The sequence below is a fragment of the Pleurodeles waltl genome, chromosome 3_1, assembly GCF_031143425.1.
Source record: "Pleurodeles waltl isolate 20211129_DDA chromosome 3_1, aPleWal1.hap1.20221129, whole genome shotgun sequence".
Classification (NCBI taxonomy): Eukaryota; Metazoa; Chordata; class Amphibia; order Caudata; family Salamandridae; genus Pleurodeles; species Pleurodeles waltl.
In genome coordinates this window covers 368,224,687-368,246,547 of record NC_090440.1, presented here as the reverse complement: position 1 = coordinate 368,246,547, position 21,861 = coordinate 368,224,687, and the positions used below count along the sequence as shown (strand labels likewise).

Sequence of the window (21,861 nt, the reverse complement as noted above, 5' to 3'; positions counted from 1 at the left end):
GACGGGAAATCTTAGATTGTCAGACTCCACTACATTGTAAGGGCTCCCAAGTTCTTAGGCTATCAGTTGTAAGCTCATACTCTCTTTGGAGGACCACCTACAATTAAGCCCTCCACCTTGTCTGAATTGAACTTAATACATTTCATACGAATCTGTTCTGCTACTGCCATCATTCAGTTCTGAAAATGGAGTGGAATAAGTCAGAGGTGCCTTCTAACCCCAAATTTATTTCAGCATTATCTATAGGATCCTAGAGATTAGTAGCAGCATAAAATAACCTGTCTCAAAAAAAAACAGTGCAATTGTAACTAGTGTTGATTAACAACACCGGTCATTTCACATCAACAACATAAATTTAAATTCAAAGTGACCTGTGCAATTTTAACTTGTGTTGAGCAGTCACACACCCTCCTCGTCACACTATATATAAGGACCAATGTAGACACTAACCACATGTAATACATTTGAGTCAAGATAAAATAACCCATAAAACTTTAGCTTTATTCGAAAGGTGAACCAGGGAGGGAAATGGTAGCTTTGCAATCCCCAGGTCAATGTTTCAGTAAGACAGAACTACTAACAAAGGAAAAAGACTATGAGAACCAACACTATAATGATCTCACTGTGGAATGAAGATACAGTTGCATCATCATCCCTGCCCAAAGTATTACATCCATCCTACTCATTGGAAAACAATAAGCACATACCGGGCAATGAAACTTTAAACCCCCCCAAAAAAAGCAATAGCAGCCTACATTAAGATTTCTCTATATAAGGTGACCCAAGCTAATGCAGCGTAGAACAATTAATAAGCTAAAAAGGAAAACTCATACATTCCCTTTCTTAGGATACACTTAGAACACATAATCTATACAGCCATCAACTATTTAGCCATACTAAAAAACACTACTCTACTTGTTTCAGTACTAAGTATTCTGTATGCTTATAAGTACTGCCTAGTGCCAATGTTCCTGCGAAGGGGGGACAATACACTTTGCCTGCAGACTGCAATAACCAGGGCAAAGCAATAGGATAGGGATCAGTGTTTCTGAACCCCCTCGACACAGGTCGTCTGGAGAATCCTTCGCTTGACATTTGCTACAGAACTTTTCAGTGGATAATGTTGTATATCTAATTTGGAGATACAGTTTGTGTGACCAAATAAGAAGAGCCTGAAGGGAAACATAGACATTAAATTACGTAGATATTAGCAGAAAGGATAAATATTTATAGACTGGGAATGGTTGCTGAGAAAAGAATAAACACTGGACACAGGGGCTTGGCCCATACCTATAACACAAGTATCAAGACTGGGCTTCAATACAGTCTCAGGCCACACAGCGATCCAACAGATCTGTGATCTTAAACAAGAGCAATGTAAATACAATGTAAAAGTCGAAAACCTGATGTTTCTGAACCAGGATATGGCTGGAATTGTTAAAGATAGACAGTTTGATTATTTTTTCTTCAATTACCTTTGTTGATAAAGAAACAAAGGAGGCAGGACAGAAATAGCTATTTATGAAAGGGGCACCAGAAGGTTTTCAGTACTGCAACTCCTGAAGACCTGCTTACAACTGTCTGGCTTGGATGCTGAGAAAATAAGGTGAATTTAAAAGATTCTAGGAGCAGGGCAAAGGCGACTGCTGCCATACGAACAATATGAGCATGGCAAGTGTCAAAAGGAACCCCAGATGTGATACAAACAAATGTAACCCTAGTAGTTTTCAATTAAATAGGGTCAAAGTTCATAAGAGACTTTTAAGTGAAGTACTGGCATTTTAGGCAAGTAGAACTCAAAAAACCTCCTTCTGTGTGTCTGCTATATTCCTGCTGAGCATGCTTGCCTCCCAACTCTGAAAGCCTGGGCAAAGCATCACTGTCAGTATGATTTATCATGCTAGAGGACAAAGCAAGACTGTTTGACCTTCCCACAAAATCACTCTTTGATTGTTGAGATAATCCATTATCAGAGATTTACATGTCTGATTGATGGAATTTGCACGTACTGACAGAAATACTTTGTTCTTCCCAACATGTTTGAGGCCACTGGTTTCCCAGACTCTTGAAAATCCTGCATGTGCATCCTGGCACTGGGAAATATGATCATTGAAGAGTCCATGCCCAGGAGACTTCTCACACTGCTGACAAGGGAGTGTTCATTAAAGAGACATCAACAGTTGATATTTGCTTTGTATAGAGGATACAATGGGTGCAGTGACATAGGAGCACTAAAGTAAGCCAACAGAAGGTTGATAATTAGCTTAGAAATAGTGGGTTTAAATTGAATGCAAATAAAACAGAAGTTCTTCTGGAACAAATTGACATCTCCTACTCTGATCCCACAACTGACAAGGTCTTAGGAGTTTCCACTCATTTTAATTAAATAGTTAAACATCTAGGATTTGTGTGAAATTCAGACAGGAACTTAAATCTGCAGATCAACAGTATGATCAGAGATTGGTGGTTTAAGATCCAGGATCTATGCCAGATACCCCGTTTCTTGGTACATATTGTGTGGAAGGTCATGGTACAAATACTGCTAAATTCAAAATTGGATTTTGATATTCTGCTCTTTCCAGGTTTGCTTCAATAGCAAACAAAGCACTTTCAAAATGCACTTGTTCAACTGAGTCTTTGGGTGAAGTAATCTGACCATATGTCTGACTGTAGAAGATTCTTACACTGGCTCCTTGATGATGTCAGTAAAACATGCAAGTTTCATACTTACTTTTCAATTCCTTCGTAGTTTTGAGGCCAAAAAGCTAAACTGGTATGACACTAGCTCTTCAGTTTTCCAACAAACTACCTACTGATGCCTCAGACAAAACTGAAATCTGAGGCGTAGTGGTGGTGGGGGTGGGGTTGTTCATGTTTTGTAAAGATGTTATTGATCATGTTGATCAGTGCTTGCAGAGGTATTGGCAATATTTTCTTCCCTCTTTATATTTCACATCTGGATACAAATTAGAGCATTTTGTGTGCAGTGTAAATAAATATCTAAAGCAGGGATCTTCAAAATCTAGGGAGTGCCCAGGGTCCATAGTTGTGTTCCAAGCGGGTGCCAATGCCTCAGGAAGTAGTTGTGAATGAAGATGGGCTAGAAGCCTGACTTTCTTTTTACATGTCATATTTACAGGCTATCTTCATTTTCTTAATTTACTTGCAGCATTTAAAGTGCATGAAAAAGTATGGCAACTGTGATTTTGAGCACTGCAGGGTCAGAGTCACAGAGCTTGTGGAGCTTTTGGAGCTTTTGGAGGTGCTTTGGGAGGTTGACAGTGAGACCTAATTTGTTGAAAAATGTTAGGCAAGCTTCCGTGGCTTTCAAAGCTTGATTGGCTGTTGGTGCTCTTATTAGCCAATTGTCGTGCTATGGGAATACCTCATCACTGCTTTTCGTTAGAGAAGCTGCCACATGGGTGAAGCATTTTGTGAAGATGCAAAGAGCTGATTAGAGGCCAAATGGTAGGACTTTAAACTGGTAGTGACTGCTGGCTACCATTAATCTTAGACATTTGTGATGTTTGGGATGTATGGAAATATGAAAATACATATCCTGAAAATCCAGGGTTGTCATGTAGTCTTAATGGTTGAGGAGACACATGATGTCTGAAAGGGTGACCATGCGAAAGGATTGTTTTTGTAGAAATTTGTTTCATGTTTAATTTTGGGAGAAACAAAATGGATTGCAATTCCTCCATTTTAGTTTTAATGAGGAAAAAACAGGAATAGAAAGCCATTCCGTTTTGGGGGCAAGGGACGTTTTCTATTGCTCACCATGGAGAAGGCTTCCTTCCAGAGTAAGTGAAGACGTGGTGGGTACACTCCCTTTGGTGGAGTGGTTGGCAGACTCTTCATAAACTCCAGGTGATGACCGTAGGTGACAAGGTCTAAAGCCCATCTGTCTGATGTTATTCGCCACCATTTGTGGGAGAAGTTGGAAATGTTTGCACCCATTGTTGCATAGTTTTGGGTGTAACCAGCACTTCAGAGGGATCACTGTTTCCTAGTTACGTCTCTACCTTGGATGGTCCGTTTTCCTCTCAGCCCTTGTTCGCTATAAAGAGCAGAAGGTGGTGGTCGATAGGGCTGCTGCTGACAGGATGACCTACACTGTTGTCAGTAGGGTTGGTACTGTTGAATCATTGATAAGCCCCTCTGTATGAAGTAAAACCTCTTCCCTGTGCTCCCCGAAAGGGCGCTTTCTGAAACTGTAAGGTGCTGTAAGACTTTGCTGTGTCAGTATCAGTCTTGATGGCCTGTAAAGCATTGTCCAAATGTTTTTCGAAGAGGGCTTGTTTCATAGGCCATATCCACATTTTTTGACTGAACCTCAGGCCAGAGAGATGTTGCTTTTAGCCAACCGTGTCACCTTAAAACAGCAGCCCCTGTCAGTTGCTGAAAGCCTATGAAATTTACATCCATAGCGCAGTACATTTTCTCAGTGAATGTTCTTTCCCCTTACTGCAGAATTATTTTTGCCTCCAATCTTCTATCCTCTGGCACTAGGTCTATAATGGCACTGATGTTGGACCACATTTGCTGATCTTATCAGCCGAAAATGGCCAGGGTATTAGCAGCACTAGCTGTAATGACAGACAGATGAAAAGCTTTTGCTTATATTAACCAGACACCTACCCTCTCGGTCACTTGAGAGATGACTTAGCCCGGCCTTGGGTGTTCAGTTAAACAGGCAGGTTAGTCTTCTGGTGCTGTGTATTTTTTTATTTATTCAGGGCAGGGTGGCTGTGACTGTCGCAGGGTTCTTCATAATGCTTATGTCCTCCTCCCAGATATAATCTATTGGGATGGCTTTAACCGACTTCTTCTCAGGCTCATTGAAGTCATAAACAAAGCTGTCAGACTGTTTGACTGACATTGGCTGGTGGAACCTTTTTGCCACCCTTTCCATCAGGCTGTGGAAACCCCCATATCTTATGTGGAGGCGAGCTTACTGGTTGAGAAGCAGGTAGTGATGGAGTAGGAATCAAATAGCTATTCCACTCATCGTTATTGTCTGGAATCATTCCATCCTCCCCATCAGCGTCCGATGATGAGATCCTTCCTAGGAGGAGCTGCAGTGCTGGATTTAGGAGTCATCTTGAGTGTCATATGTGGTGGAATCGGCACAGGTGGGGCTTTAAGCTGTGTCGGGGATGATGTGGGCTCAGGAAACCTTTTATAGTGGTCCTGCAGCATTCCTTAGAGGTCTTGGAAAAGAGTTAAAGGAACCTGTACCATACGTGCTTCTGATGGATAGTGCTAGAAATGCGCCCTATGAAGTCTGGGTGGTTTCGAATATTCTGTCTGCTGGGGGTCGTGGTATTAAAGTTAATACTGCTCATCTTTCTCTTCATCATCCTGGTATTTTCAATGGAGTTTGGAAGGGTTGTGGGCAGTCCCAAAGGGTCTTCTTTGTCCAATTCTTCCACTTCCACTTCCACTTCCAAAAGATGACTAGGCGGGAGATGAGACGCATTACTTGGGGAACTGTGTTCAGACAGAATGAACAATTTTGGCATTTTTGTTGTCGTCAACGACTTCATCGTTGAATATGTGGCTGTACCTGACAAATGCAATGGCTTTTCGGTAGTCTTCAGTATTAACACAGTTATTTTAGTTCACGGCGTCGTTGTCAACAGTTGTGCGGATGCCGTCGATGGAGTCTTCGTTGATGATACTTTTGTCGATGTGATGGCGTTGTCGTCGTAAGTTTCAACGACAAGGTGGTCATCGCCACAAATTTTAAAGCAATTTTAGGCTTTGTCATTGACGGCTAAGAGGAGGACTTTGGAATGTATAGTCCAGATTTCACAGATGGAGTGGCAGACTCAGACCTGGCAGTTTATGAGGACATTTTTTTCTCTTCTCTCCTTTTTTGAAATGTCTTTGACAGACTCATAGTGAGTCCAATTTAAGGCCTTCCTGGACTCCTCTAGTCAAGCGATCTTAACCTCTGCTGTGACATTTTCTGAGAGGTGAAAAAGGTGTCACTGTCTTCTTCTTCCGAAAAAGGAGATATTTTTGATTTAGCTTTTTTGAAGCCACAGACGAAGCCTCCCCTCTCTATCCTTTAAGCTTTTATTGGAAAAGGTACAACAGACCTTGCAGTCGTTTACCTTATATTGAGGGTAGAGGGAGCAGATGCAGTCCTTGTGGGAGTCTTCAAAATTAAGTCTCTTCTTCCCACATGAACCACAGGGCCTGAAGACGACTCTGACATGGTACTAGATAGAAGATACATTGTTAAACACTGATTTGATGAAAAAACAGAGCAGAGCTTGCGACGACATCCTTCACAACACATGCAGTAAAAGATCTGAGGGACTAAGAATCTGTTTGGGAGAGTTCTAGAGTGTGCTGTCGCCTGATTCGTTCAGTTTGGTTCATTTAAAGGACACGGATAAGCTATTAAGGTGATTGTTCATTGCCATTATAGCCTATGATAATGTTATAGACTGCTTTATTATGGTACCTTGGGGCTCCCACTTTGACGGGGAATGATTCAAGCGTGTCAATCTATGAAAGATCCAATACTGGAGAAATGCAAATTAAACTAATCAGCACTCTTAATTATGAAACCTCTATTGATTATTCAAATCACTTCAGATGTTGGCTTGCAAGACCAGAGTCACAGAATTTAATCTTGCTTGACACAGTTCCGAATAGTGACTTGTGTATTTATAGTGTTATGCAGTCCACAGACACTAACAGAAATCACTATGTATATAAGGCACTATTTTAAAATTGTATTACACATAGTATAAGCATGGCCTCTGGAATTGTATTGCAGTGGGGGACCAAATTATGCAGTGGGATTAACAAAACTATGAAGCATGAAAAGTGAAATTAAACTGTGTAATGTAGCACATTTTGTGACAGTACTACTTTATTTTTGTCCTCTTTACACATAGTAAAGCTGTCCTGGTAAATATTGCACCTTATTAGTACTGATTAAGCACCCAAATACAGCAATTAGCAGTTGAAAGAAAACCAGTTAGCCTTTGCAAAGGCCTTTCTACTGTGCAGGGACACAGGTCTCCACGTTATTAATTACTCTTGATTTGTTTGAGCTAGAACCAATTTTTTTGTTAAATCTGCAGATAATGTGGCAAATCCAGAAAATCCTTAATTGTGCAGAAAAGGCTGCAGCATCATATGAAGCCAGTGCCCTGGGTATACACAGACTGCCACAAAATTAGTTGGTGTTTAAGATAACACAAGTGCTTTTAAAGAATACATTTTAGTAATAGGTAATCAGACTGTGTTCCTAGTGCAGTCATTATTGTAGTTTACAAAAGAGACATGGGGGGGGGGGTCATTTTCATGGACAGCATTAGGGCCGAGATAATACTTGATGAACAGAGATGGACAACAAATGGGAGCTCCTTTTTTATTAACGGGACAGAGTCTGTTTCAAGATTTGAAGGATGGTCAGGTATGGTAGCGAAAGAGTGAAACAGGCAGGGAAGACATTATTAGTGCAGCAGGTGCAGCTGCACTGGGGTCCAGAAGTGGGAGGGGTTCACAACACTCCAATTAAGGGGAGCAGTGTTTTATGTGGTCAATTTCTGTTTTTGTTTGATGTATTTGTTCTTCTATAGGTCTCACATTAGGTGTGGGTTATGAGCTAAAGAAAAGTACTGTTTAAATGTCCTCATAAGCCTCAACCCTGTGATCAGTCCTGCCCATCCCACTTCCAAAAGACCTGCCATAATGTTTTGGAGGTGGCTCAACTTCAAAGCATTTTGCTGACAGTAGCTCACAGCATAAACTTTCGCCAGTCATCAATATCCCGTAGTTTGCCCATGGTGGCACATCCTCCTCAACTTCACCATTCTCACTTCCTGTATTAACATTGTAGGGTAGGCTTGCGCATCCTTGTCTTTGACTCTCATCCATCTGCATAGAGGGGGTAGGTTCCAAATCTCTCAATGGTTGTCCATATGCATATATTCGTTGTTCTGCACCAATAGATCATCTAGTTTCAATTATTTACCCTTTTTTTAAAAGTGTCCAATAAATTTGCAATACCCACTTCCAATAAAGAGAAAGAGCGAAACTACTCCTAGCAGTTGTGTATCAGGCCTAAAAATATGTTTGAAAATGTGTTCATATTTTTAATACAACAATAAGTTTTGATTGAATGCAAGAGTAAATTGATAATTAAACCTGTTAAATTAACCACCCCTCCAGGTCCAATGATAAACTGCGGAGTTGCTGATTGTATCGTCATTATGTCTGGACTTTCCGGATTTGTATTTATTTGTTCCTGCATTGCAATCTAAAGAAACAAAAAATAATTAAAGTCTTTGGTGGCCCAAGCCCAAAGCAGACCTATATGAAATTACATTTTTGTTAATTTCTCATTATTCAAAGCCACAAGTATACAGAAGAAAGGCACTAGCAAGAAATGCTACGAACCAAAGCAAAATGTGTAACTTCACACGTAAGAATAAATGACTATTAGAAGATAAAACAAAGTTTTGCAATAAACACCTAAATTGCCACTTTATTTTTAGACTTCGTTATTTATTAATTTGATTTAAACAACTTTGCTCCACATGTTGTAATGCGTGGAACAGACAGTAATTAAGAACATAAGTTACTTACCAGTAAGTGCAACTCTCCAGTATTGGTATCTTTCATAGATTCACATGCTTGAATCATTATCTGTCATCGAGGTGGGAGTCCCTCGGAACCCTTTAAAAGTAAGTAGAAACCATACACATAGCTTATAATGACTAGAGGACATTACTGTCATTAACGCATCCACATCATTTATAAAGAACCAAACTCCAGTCAATCAGGTGACAGTACCCTCGAGAAAACTGCCTACAGAGGCATCTTTTTTCAGATATTCAAACACAAGTGTGAATTATCTTATATACAATAAAAAGCGCCTCTATAAGGAGGAGGGGGGTTGAATGTGAATCTATGAAAGATACCAATACTGGAGAACAGCAGTTACAGGGAAGTAACTTATTTTCTTCCCCGGGATTGCATCTTTCATAGATGATTGAATCAGAGTGGATAGTTATATACTAATTTACAGAATCAATGATAAACATAACAGTAGCAGATGGTAGGTAAATTATACTATAAAAATATATAGATAGATAGATAGATAGATAGATAGATAGATAGATAGATAGATAGATAGATAGATAGATAGATAGATAGATAGATAGGACAGAGTTGTGACAAATGGAGCTACAAATGTAAAACAGCAATTATGGCATCTTGAAAAATTATGCAAACAAGAAATCAATAGTAGTAGGGAGGTTTTTGGTGGAAGGCAGCCTCTTTCTAGCCTTGTTACCCCCACTTTTGGCCTGTTTGTGAGTATATGTCAGGGTGTTTGTACTGTCTCACTTGGATCCAGCTAGCCAGGGCCCAGTGCTCATAGTGAAAACCCTATGTTGTGAGTGTGTTTGATATGTGTCACTGGGATCCTGCTAGCCAGGACTCCAGTGCTCATAAGTTTGTGGCCTATATGTGTTCCCTAACTGTATCACTGAGGATCTGCTAACCAGAACTTCAGTGTTTATGCTCTCTCTGCTTTTAAACTTGTCACTGCAGGCTAGTGACTAATTTTACCAAATCTCATTGGCACACTGGAACACCCTTATAATTCCCTAGTATATGGTACCTAGGTACCCAGGGTATTGGGGTTCCAGGAGATCCCTATGGGCTACAGCATTTCTTTTGCCACCCATAGGGAGCACAGACAATTCTTACGCAGGACTGCCACTGCAGCCTGAGTGAAATAACGTCCACGTTATTTCACAGCCATTTTACACTGCACTTAAGTAACTTAAAAGTCACCTATATGTCTAACCCTCACTTAGTGAAGGTTAGGTGCAAAGTTACTTCGTGTGAGTGCACCCTGGCACTAGCCAAGGTGCCCCCAGATTGTTCAGGGCAAATTCCCCCGATTTTGTGAGTGCAGGGACACCATTACACACGTGCACTACATATAGGTCACAATGGTAACTCCGAACATGACCATGTAACATGCCTAGGATCATGGAATTTTCACCCCAATACCATTCTGGTATTGGGGGAACAATTCCATGCATTCCCGGGGCTCCAGCATAGAGCCCAGGTACTGCTAAACTAACTCTCTGGGGTTTTCTCTGCAGCTACCGCTGCTGCCAACCCTCAGACAGGTTTCTGCCCCCCTGGGGCCTGGGGAGCCCACTCCCAGGAAGGCAGAACAAAGGATTTTCTCTGAGAGAGAGTGTTACACCCTTTCCCTTTGGAAACAGGTGTGAAGGGCCTGGGAGGAGTAGCCTCTCCGGGCCTCTGGAAATGCTTTGAAGGGCACAGATGGTGCCATCCTTGCATAAGCCAGTCTACACCGGTTCAGGGATCCCCCCCAGCCCTGCTCTGGCACAAAACTGGACAAAGGAAATGGGAGTGACCACTCCCCTGACCAGCACCTCCCAAGGGGAGGGGCCCAGAGCTCCTCCAGTGTGTCCCAGACCTCTGCCATCTTGGATGCAGAGGTGTGAGGGCACAATGGACACCTCTGAGTGGCCAGTGCCAGCAGGTGACATCAGAGACTCCTCCTGATAGGTGCTTACCTTTCTCTGTAGCCAATCCTCCTCTGAGGGCTATTTAGGGTCTCTCCTGTGGGTATCTCACCAGATAACGAATCTAAGAGCTCACCAGAGTTCCTCTGCACTTCTCTCTTTGACTTCTGCCAAGGACCGACCGCTGTCTGCTCCAGGACGCCTGCAAAACCGCAACAAAGTAGCAAGAAGACTACCAGCAACAATGTAGCGCCTCTTCCTGCCGGCTTTCTCGACTGTTTCCTGGTGGTGCATGCTCGGAGGGCTGTCTGCCTTCACCCTGCACTGGAAGCCAAGAAGAATTCTCGCGTGGGTTGACGGAATCTTCTCCCTGCCAACGCAGGCACCAAACGTCTGCATCACCGTTCCTCTGGGTCCCCTCTCATCTTGACGAGCGTGGTGCCTGGAACACAGGAGCTGGATCCAAGTGTCCCCGACAGTCCAGTGGCCCTTTTGTTCAAATTTGGTGGAGGTAAGTCGTTACCTCACCACGCCAGACAGTAATCCTCTGTACTACATGAACTGCAGCTGCTCGGGCTTCTGTGCACTTTTTCAAGACTTCCTTTGTGCATAGCCTAGCCCAGGTCCCCCGCATTCTGTCCTGCATTGCGCAACTCGTTGGACTCCGACTTCGTGGGACTCCCTTTTGTTGTGCTGAGTCGACCGTTGTGCTCAGATCTTCTGAACGCCTGTTCAGGTGCTTCTGCGGGTGCTGCCTGCTTCTGCGTGGGCTCTCTGTATTGTTGAGCGCCCCCTCTGTCTCCTCCTCCAAGGGGCAACCTCCTGGTCCTTCCTGGGCCCATGAAGCCCCCAAAACCTTCAACCGCAACTCTTGCAGCTAGCTAGGCTTGTTTGCGGTCTTTCTGCATGGAAACAAATTTGCATCCTCCAGCACGCCGTGGGACATCTTCTGACCAAAGGAGAAGTTCCTGGCACCTTCCGTTGTTGCAGAACCTTCGGCTTCTTCCACCCGGAGGCAGCCCTTTTGCACCTTCATTCGGGGTTTAGTGGGCTCCTGCCCCCCCCCAACCCCGACACTTGCGTGACTCTTGGAGTTGGTCCCCTTCCTTTACAGGTCCTCAAGTCCAGGAATCGGGCTTCAGTGCTTTGCAGTCAGTTGTTGTCTTTACAGAATCCCCTATCTCGACTTTACTGTCTTTCTGGGGTAGTAGGGTAACTTTACTCCTACTTTTCAGGGTCTTGGGGTGGGGTATCTTAGACGCCCTTAGTGTTTTCTTACACTCCCAGTGACCCTCTACACACTACATTAGGCCTGGGGTCCATTTGTGGTTCGCATTGCACTTTTGGAGTATATGATTTGTGTTGCTCCTAGGCCTATTGTCTCCTATTGCATTCTATTTTGTTCTATAGTGCTTGCACTACTTTTCTAACTGTTTACTTACCTGATTTTGGTTTGTGTATTTTACTTACCTCCTAAGGGAGTATATCCTCTGAGATACTTTTGGCATATTGTCACTAAAAAGCAAGTTACTTACCTTCGGTAACGCTTTTTCTGGTGGATACACAAGCTACCTGTCGATTCCTCACCTAATGAATTCTCCCCATGCACAGCATTCGACGGAAACTTCTTCCCAGCTCTGCACGTCGGCGAGGACGTCACAATTGCCCGACTCCAGGCGGCTCCGTCTGACGTCATTGTGGCAAAAACAGGCCCTCGCTGGCGTGCTGACGTCAGTTTACGCAATTTTTGAGGTGCCTTTGAGGCGAATAGGTGAATATTGACATTCCATACTCATCATGACCATATTCAAGAAAACTTTTATAGAAAAGGTAAATACCTAATAATGGCAACAGTATCAACACATATTTGTAAACATTTTTACATAGCCATGAATGTGTACCAATACATAAAAATATAAACATATATACACATATATATAAATGTATACCCTCATAATGCAGAAACAGTCAAATATACATGTACACACCCAAGGAAATCTCGGTATGACCAGACAGACTACAGGGAGGCGGGAGGGACAGTGAGGAATCCACAGGTAGCTAGTGTATCCACCAGAAAAAGCGTTACTGAAGGTAAGTAACTTGTTCTTCTGATGAATACAACTACCTGTGGATTCCTCACCTAATGAATAGAGTCCCAAAGCAGTACCGCCTCAGAGGTGGGAGTCTGACTGATCATACCAAGAAATCCCGCAGCACAGACCGCGCAAAAAGGCCATCCCCCGTCACCTCCGAGTCCAAGCAATAATGCTTTACAAAGGTGTGGAGGGACGCCCAAGTCGCGACCTTACAAATGTCTGCCACTGGAACACCTCTAGCCAGGGCCGATGTGGCTGACTTAGCCCTGGTGGAATGGGCTCTTATACCATCAGGAGGATCTTTCTTCGCCAATGAATAACATATCTTAATACAAAGAACGACCCACCTGGATAGCGTTCGTTTGTGGACTGCCTTCCCCTTCCTCTTCCCCACGTATCCGACAAAGAGTTGGTCGGCCAAACGGAACTCTCTCGTCCTGTCTATGTAAAAACTGAGAGCCCGCCTTGGGTCCAGTCCATGGAGACTCTCTTCCTCCTTAGATGGATGTGGAGGAGGATAGAATGACGAGAGAGTGATAGACTATCCCAAATAAAAAGGAGTCACTACCTTGGGGATGAAAGCAGCCCTGGTCCTCAGCACCACTTTGTCCTTATGAAAGGTTGTAAAAGGAGGGTGAACACAAAGAGCTTGAAGCTCACTTACACTCCTAGCAGACGTGATGGCCGTAAGAAACATAATCTTTAGGACTAAAAATCTTAAAGGGCAAGAATGTAGCGGCTCAAAAGGAGAGCCCATCAAAAAGGTTAAGACCAGATTTAAATCCCACTGGGGCATAAGAAACGGAGTGCGAGGAAACCTATTGGTAAGCCCCCTCAAAAACCTCAACACTAAAGGGGATTTGAACAAAGAAGGTTGATCAGGAAGGCATAAGAAGGCTGAGAGGGCAGAAAGATAGCCCTTAACAGTAGCAACAGCGTAGCCTTGCTGTGCCAAGGACAATGCAAACATCAATATGTCCGACAAATGGGCACTTAAGGGATTAATTTGCCTCTCTCCACACCAACCAACGAATCTAGCCCATCTGCTCGCATAGGCAGATTTGGTGGAGTGTCGCCGGGCCGATAAAATAACGTCCACCACATCCGGTGGGAGAGAAAAAGAACTCAGATTGCCCTGTTCAATCTCCAGGCATGAAGGTGCAGGCTCTGGAGGTGGGTGTGTAGAACCTGCCCCTGCGACTGCGAGAGGAGGTCTGCCCTGAAAGAGAGACGGAGCGGAGGGCACATTGAGAGTTGGAGAAGGTCCGTGTACACACCCTTCTTCACCAATCCGGAGCTATTAATATGACTTGGGCCTGGTCTTGGCAAATCTTCCTCAGAACTCGAGGAATCAAGGGTATGGGGGGGAAACGCGTAAAGCAACTGGCCGTTCCAGGACATCTGAAACGCGTCCCCCAACGCTTCCTGCACTGGATACTGGAGGCTGCAGAACAATGGGCAGTGTGCGTTCTCCCGAGTGGCAAACAGGTCTACCTGGGGAAACCCCCACATCCGGAAGATGGAAAGGACCAGATCTGGATGAAGACGGCAGAGAGTAGCCGACTGAGACTGTCTGCACACCTGTTTTGAACCCCGGCCAGATGGTTTGCTATTAAGCAAGTCCGATGGCCCTTTGCCCTGTACCAGAGCCGCAGAGCCTCTCTGCAGGGAAGAAAGACCCTACTCCTCCCTGCTTGTTGATGTACCACATCGCGGTCATGTTGTCCGTCAAGACTTGAACCGACTGACCGCGAATGGAAGGGAGGAAGGCCTTGAGAGCCAAACGTATCGCCCGCAATTCCAGCAGGTTGATATGAAACACCTGCTCCACTGGAGACCAACGACCTTTGAGCTCCCCACCCCAAAGTGGGGGCATCCGTTATCACTGTGGCCCCTGGAGGTGGCAAAGAGACGGCTTTCCTTGAGACAGGTTCCCGACCGCAGCCCACCATTGAAGATCCACTGCAGTGTCCCTGGAGATCCTTATCGACTCCTCGAGATACCCCTTGTGCTGAAACCACTGCCTGCGGAGACACCACTGAAGAGCCCTCAAGTGCCAGCGTGCATGAGTGACCAACAGAATGCAAGAAGCAACCAGACCGAGCAGACAAAGGACCTTGAGGACTGGAACAACCGCTCCTTCTTAAAACATTGGAATCAACACCTGAATGTCCTGAATTGGCTGTGGCGGAGGAAAGGCTCGATTCAATGTAGTGTCCAGTACTGCCCCTCTGAACAGGAGGCGTTGAGAGGGCTCCAGGTGAGACTTAGGCACGTTTATCGAAAAGCCCAGACTGAACAACAACTAGGATGTCATCTGCAGGTGATGCAGCACGAGCTCCCGAGACTTGGCTTTGATCAACCAATCCTCCAGATAAGGGAATACTGCTATTCCCTTCCTCCTGAGGTTCGCTGCAACCACCGCCATCACCTTCGTGAAGAATTGAGGCGCGGAAGTAAGACAAAAAGGAAGGACCGCAAACTGGTAGTGTTGCGACCCCACCACAAAACGGAGATCTTCCTGTGTGACTTGAGAATGGGAATATGGAAATAAGCATCATGCAAGTCGACAGACACAATCCAATCCTCCTTGTTCAACGCCATAAGTAGCTGTGCTAGAGTCAACATTTTGAATTTATCCTGTTTGAGGAACCAATTCAAATTCCTCAGGTCCAGGATAGGCCTCAAACGACCATCCTTTTTGGGGATCAGAAAATACCTTGAATAACATCCCTGACCCCTCTCCTGCTCGGGAACCAACTCTACTGCACCCTTTGACAATAGGGATAGAACCTCCTGTTCTAACAACAGGAGATGATCTTCTGAACAAAAGGAAGGACGGGGAGGGAAGGGAGGAGGAATCTCCTGAAAAGGAAGGGCATAGCCTTTCCTTACCACACTGATGACCCAGGAGTCGGATGTTATTGACTCCCACATGGGAAGAAAAAGAGACAACCTTCCCCCTACCGGAGATACATGGGACGCAATGTTTAGAGGACTAGGGTTGCTTTCCCTGTTGCATCCCCCCTGAGGAAGAGGTAGGGTGCTGCTGTTGGGTGGCCCCTCTAGTGCGGACTCTACCCCGCCCCCTAAAAGATCTGTAAGGGAGACTTGGGGGCTGCTGGCCTGCCTGCTGCGATCTCCCACAAAAGGACGCCCCTAGTTCAAATCCTCTAAGACGTCTATATGATCTAAAATGGGTTGAAACAGCCTGCAGGCCCAAGGATTTCGCCGTTGCCCTACACGCCTTAAAGCGCTCCAACGCACTGCCAAATAATTTATCGCCATCGAAGGGCAAGTCTAAGAGAGTGGCTTGGACACCTGACGAAAAACCAGACGTACGCAACCAAGCATGACGTCTGGTGGCGATGGAGGTTAACATGGCTCTAGCAACAGAGTCCATGGTGTCCAGTCCTGATTGTATGACCTGCGTCACCGCCGACTGGGTATCCGTGAGGAGTCCTTGCAAGTCTTGGGGTATATCAGGCGACGCTGCTTTAGCTGCATCCATTATAGCATGAATGTATTTACCCAGGATCCACGTGGCATTAGCTGATTTAAGTGCCATGCTGCATGACGAGAAAACCTTCTTTGCAGACTGCTCCATGCGTTTGGACTCCCTGTCGGATGGCACACCAGGGAAGGAGCCAGGAGCAGACTGTGACGAACAAGACACCTGCACCACCAGTCTCTCAGGAGAAGGATGTTTGGAAAGGAATTCAGGGTCCCCAGGCGCTGACGTATACCGTCTGGCCACCGACCTGTTCACTGCTGACGAAGAAACAGGCTTTTGTCAAACCTCAACTATGGGATACATAAGAGCTTCATTAAAAGGCAACAACGGATCCGCAATAGAAGTGGCAGGATGTAGCACCTCCGTAAGGATATTTGTCTTGACCTGGGCCATTGAAAGTGGGAGTTCTAAGAAATCAGCAGCCTTCCTGATGACCGAATGAAACGAGGCTCCCTCCTCAGTATATTCCCCTGGCGAGGCCAAATCCCACTCCGGGGAAGTATTCAGCCCTCTGGCAGTGTCCAACCCTTGAACGTTACCTAGGGGCTCCACAATCTCCCCTTCCTCAAGGAGCTGTCTCTGGTATTCTCTCTCCTCCAACAATCTGAGGGCCTTCCTTCGAGAACGCAATTTCGCCTCCAGCCCCGGCATTGACGAAGAGTTGGATGACGTCGGATAGTGGCGTCGAGAAGGCATCACCACACGATCTCCGGACCCCTCAGACGCCGGAGATGGATCCATCGGAGCCGTGGACACTCGATCTCCATCCATCAAAGGTCTTTCCACCGATGTCGACGGCTGCACCGCCGGTACTTGCGCCGGGCTAGTGTCTCCTGCCGGACAGAATGCCATGAACGCCATCGGTCTATAAGGAGCCGGAGTGCCTAAATTAAATGCCAAGGGACCAGTGGGGCCAGCCGGTGCACCACCTCTCGGAGCCATGCTCTGAAACATGGCATTAAGAAATGCTGCTGGATCCGTCCCCGGAGCAGGGAAAGCAGGATACTCCTGAGGAGCCGGACTCGGATCTTGTACATCCGGATGCGCCGGAGATGAGCGAGGACTCTGAGGCTCCACCACCTCAAAGACTGGCGGCGCCGGAGATGATTGCAGAGCTGAAGGCTGAGGAGTCACGTTGGGCTGACCTCCCAGGACTTATGGCGCCGAGCAGATGGAGACCTCGAACGCCTTCCTCTGGAACGATGCCGGGAATCGTGATGGCGCTGTTTCTTATGACTCTTCACCGACTTCCCCGACGAAGACCTATGGTGATTCCTCTTCTCCTTTTTAGCTTTTGCTGAAAATAGTTTGTCTTCACGCTCCTTCAGAGCTTTGGGGTTCATTTTCTGGCACGAACCACACTCCTGGACGTCGTGGTCCGAGCTCAGACACCATAGACAGTCATTATGCGGGTCAGTGACTGACATTCGACCTCCGCATTCTCTGCAAGGCTTGAGCCCTGACTTCATCGGTGCAGACATCTCGAAAAAACACAAATTATCCCTTTCAACAGCAAACGATACAAGAGCTGGAGAAATAACCATTATCGAAGGTACGGAAAAAAGGGAACTAACGTCAGCACGTCGGCGAGAGCCTCTTATTGCCACAATGACGTCAGACGGAGCCGCTTGGAGTCGGGCAATTGTGACGTCCTCGCCAACGTGCAGAGATGGAAAGAAGTTTCAGTTGAATGCTGTGCATGGGGAGAATTCATTAGGTGAGGAATCCACAGGTAGTTGTATCCATCAGAAATAAAGTACCTTTATTTTTAGTAACTCGGAGTATTGTGGTTTCTTATGATATAGTGCTAAGTGATATAAGTGGTATAGTAGGAGTTTTACATGTCTCCTAGTTCTGCCTAAGCTGCTCTGCTATAGCAACCTCTATCAGCCTAAGCTGCTAGAACACCTATAATCTACTAATAAGGGATAACTGGACTTGGCACAATGTGTAAGTACCACAAGGTACCCACTATAAGCCAGGCCAGCCTCCTACAGTTATATCATTGAATAATTATACTGACGTGGGAAGAGTCCCACGGGGACCCAGAATATTAATTACTCCCACATATTTGTACTTGCATCCTAAACCTTTGGAGGAATGGTCTGTCCTGATTGCATCTACTTGTAAGGGTATGTTGGAGCTTTTGCCAAAATATGCTGCTATGGAATTAAAGCAAACGAGTGAGGGGATTAAAAAGTTGAGGATCTTATTGGATAACAATCCGGCAAAAGAAGAAATTGCAACTTTCCTTAAGGAGATGGAGAGGAGTCTGTTAAAATATTAGGATGAGATCAAGACAAAAAAAGAAAAGAAAATTCTTAAGAGATAAAACGGATTATTCTACGGGCTGCATCCGGACATGTGGTACAAAGTATGATGTGGAGAGGAAGAAGTTCTGACAGAATGAATCTCTAAGACAACAAGAATTAATATCATCAAGATCACGCTCAGAAAATGTCTCAGACCTTGAGGTACAACTAGGTACAAGTAGTTCCTTAGAAAAGCCATTTACCACTCTGGAGGAATATTGTTTTTTTACAACTAAACCAATGGCCCCAAAGAAAGCCCCCAAGAGGAAGAGGAGGAAACAAGGATGGAGAAAGAACAGGAGAGGGGGGACATCTGAAAGGAAACGAAATGCTGCATGGGAGGAAGACAAAAAATGGGTGAGAATAAACTTACGGTTGTTAATATTTCTTCTCATATTTTAACTCCTGATGAACGCTCCTCATTAGAACTCAGATTATCTTTTTGTCCTGTAGCCAATTTTGACTATACCAAAACTCGTATTGATGTCTTCCAATTCATCAGGAAATTGAAATTGTTGAAAATATTTACTCCACAAAAGGATAAGCCTTGTTTGCATAAACACAATGTGGATATGGATGTGGGTTCTATGGACTTGTCCAAAGAACTATGTATTGAGGATATTGAAGATTTGGCTATTCTGACACAATTGGAAGTAGGGGAGAGACTGTGGGATACCGAAAGGGAGTTACTTACTGATTTGGGACTCGAGACCGGTAGGACGAGGTTTAGCATGTTTAAGCCAAAATCTAGATGCTATCCCACTACCCTACATGACAATATTGATGCTTTTAATAATGCGGTGGTATTTGACTTGATGAAGCTATGGAAGGAAAGTAAGAATACTTTTGCCAGTAACCTAACACTGGGCTAACGTAGAGCACTTAACCTGCTTAGGAATGCTACATCTTCCATAATTAAACCAGCAGATAAAGGTGGGAATGTGGCTTTATGGGATTTAAAGAAATACCAACAAGAAGCAAGGAGACAATTGGTGTTACCAAACTGGTATGAGAGGTCAACAGCGACAGCATACAAGTCCTCTGTGGAGTCTTATTATTATTTGCTCTCGGATTGATATGATCATGGCCTCCTTGTGGATTGCAATTTCTTACAGTAAAGAAACAAGTGGTACCCTGCTTTTGCATCCTGCCAGAAATACATAAAGAAAGTATTAATCCACCTGGAGGCCTATACTTTCAGCAAAAGGTAGCCTCCTTGATAATACTTCTATATATCTTGACTATTTTTTATGTTCTTATGTACTAAGGGCCTCATTACAACTTTGGAGGAGGTGTTAATCCGTCCCAAATGTGACGGATATACCACCAGCCGTATTACGAGTTCCATAGGATATAATGGACTTGTAATACGGCTGGTGGTATATCCGTCACTTTACCGTCACTTTTGGGACGGATTAACACCTCCTCCAAAGTTGTAATCAGGCCCTAAGTCTTTCCTCGTATTGTAGGGATAGTATGGATTTTATTACCAAGATAAAAGCTATCCCTTGGAAATCAAGCTATATTTTGGCCACCATAGCAGTTGTATCTTTATACACATGTATTAAACATGAACTAGGCATTAAGGCATGTGAATATTTTTTTCAAGGATAAACCATTAAGTCTATGTGATCACTATAAAATGCTCTTGAAAAGTTCAGATTTTGTTTGGAGAATAATTATTCCTATATGGGGACCAATGGTACAGCCAGGTTCATGGGGATGGCGATGGGGAGTTGTTTTGCTCCAAGTTATGGATATTGATTCATGGGATGCTGGGACAGCCAGCATATGATGTCTAAAGAGAATGAAAGAAGGATGAAACATGTCATTTTTTGGACAAAATATTGATGATCTATTTATCATTTGGGATGGCTCAGAGAGAATATTACAAGAGTTTCTGGGTTAGCCAGAAACAATTATTTTAATTTGAGTTTTACACATAAGAGTGACAGATCCGTTATGGAATTCTTGGATGTTCTACTGACAGTGGAAGGGGAGACCCTCCATACTACAGTAGTCTCTACAGAAAACGTACTGCAGGCAACAGAATTTTGCATGCAAAAAATCATCACCCACCAAAATTGAAGTGGAGTATTCCATATGGTAAATTGCTCAGAGCCAAAAGAAATTGCAGTATGGCTCAGATTTGTAAAAAAGAACAAATGACTATGGTAGGGGGATTCAGATATAGGGGGTATTGAGTGAAAGTTATTAAAGATGCCTGTGGAAATGTTTCTGAAGTGAAACAAGATAGTCTCCTCATCCCTAAAAACAGAAAAGAGAAGATAATATTGTGAGATGTATTACAACCTATAATTCAGGTCATGTAATGAAGATTATGAAACAGTACTGGCATTTGATAGGAGCAAACAGAGGGATAGGTCAGTTAGTAAGCCCCTGTTCTAGACTTACTTATAGGGAAACTAGTTCATTGCGGGATATGCTGGTACATAGTTATAAGACTAATAAAAAGATGGGTACATTTTTGGGAAGTCAGCAAGGTTTTTATAGGTGTACCAAGTATAAGGTCTTCACACAAAGTATTATTTGTAAGACATATGATTTACCTACGGGTAAAGAAGTGAAGATTAAAAAATTCATTAACTTCAACTCTGATTTTGCTGTCTATGTAATATCTTGTCCATGTGGACTCCGGTATGGGGGAAGCACTATTTTACCTGTAAAATGTTTTATTTTAGAACATTGGCATACCATCAAAAACAATGATGTGAACTATCCAGTGGCTCGACACTGTAGACAAGTACAGGACGGAAAGATTGATTGCATGTCTTTTTTCGGAATTGTCAGGGTGTTGCAGACTCCGAGAGGAGGAGACAGAGGGAATGTACTCTTAGCAAAATGGAATGCAAGTATATAGTCATATTCAACAGCAGATATACGTGGGAACTGAACCCGGATGAAGAACGTTTTGTACATGTGGGCTGAATTCAACAGGGCACCAGTTATAGTTAATTAAGATAACAAACCATAACAGGGGAATTTTTTATGGTTTTGTATGTTTTAAATGAGAGCCTAACTATAACGTCCCTGTAACCTTTGTTTTTTTAAATTAATTAGTATGTTTTTTTTTATTCTATTTACTTAACACATCGTCCCTGTAACTTTTGTTTTTTTAACGTAAAGTAATTTTTATTACTATACGTTAATCCAACCACCACCATGCACACTAGGCCCTGTGGCCAACTCCCCTAATCACCAAACCCCACACTGCGCACTGCCCAAAGCCATGAGCAGAGGGACTAGGCTGCAGGTCCGTATGGCCCCCTTTCCCTTGTCGATTTTGGCCCCGGTGATTCCATCCCCAGGGCCAGGGATCATTATATTTATTTTTGGGGGGGAGGGGGACCACGTAGTCCTCTTCCCCGGGCCAATCT

General features: G+C 44.2%; 1 protein-coding gene across 4 annotated transcripts in view; it reads right to left on the bottom strand.

Annotated features, from left to right (window-relative positions):
- GABPB1 (GA binding protein transcription factor subunit beta 1) overlaps positions 1 to 21,861 on the bottom strand; it is a 368,057-nt gene that overhangs the window by 163,428 nt on the left and 182,768 nt on the right. For all 4 annotated transcript variants that reach the window (XM_069222548.1, XM_069222545.1, XM_069222547.1 and 1 more), the window contains exon 6: positions 8,176 to 8,287. In XM_069222548.1, coding sequence (XP_069078649.1) covers positions 8,176 to 8,287 — 112 coding nt within the window. The remainder of the gene's footprint in view (positions 1 to 8,175; positions 8,288 to 21,861) is intronic.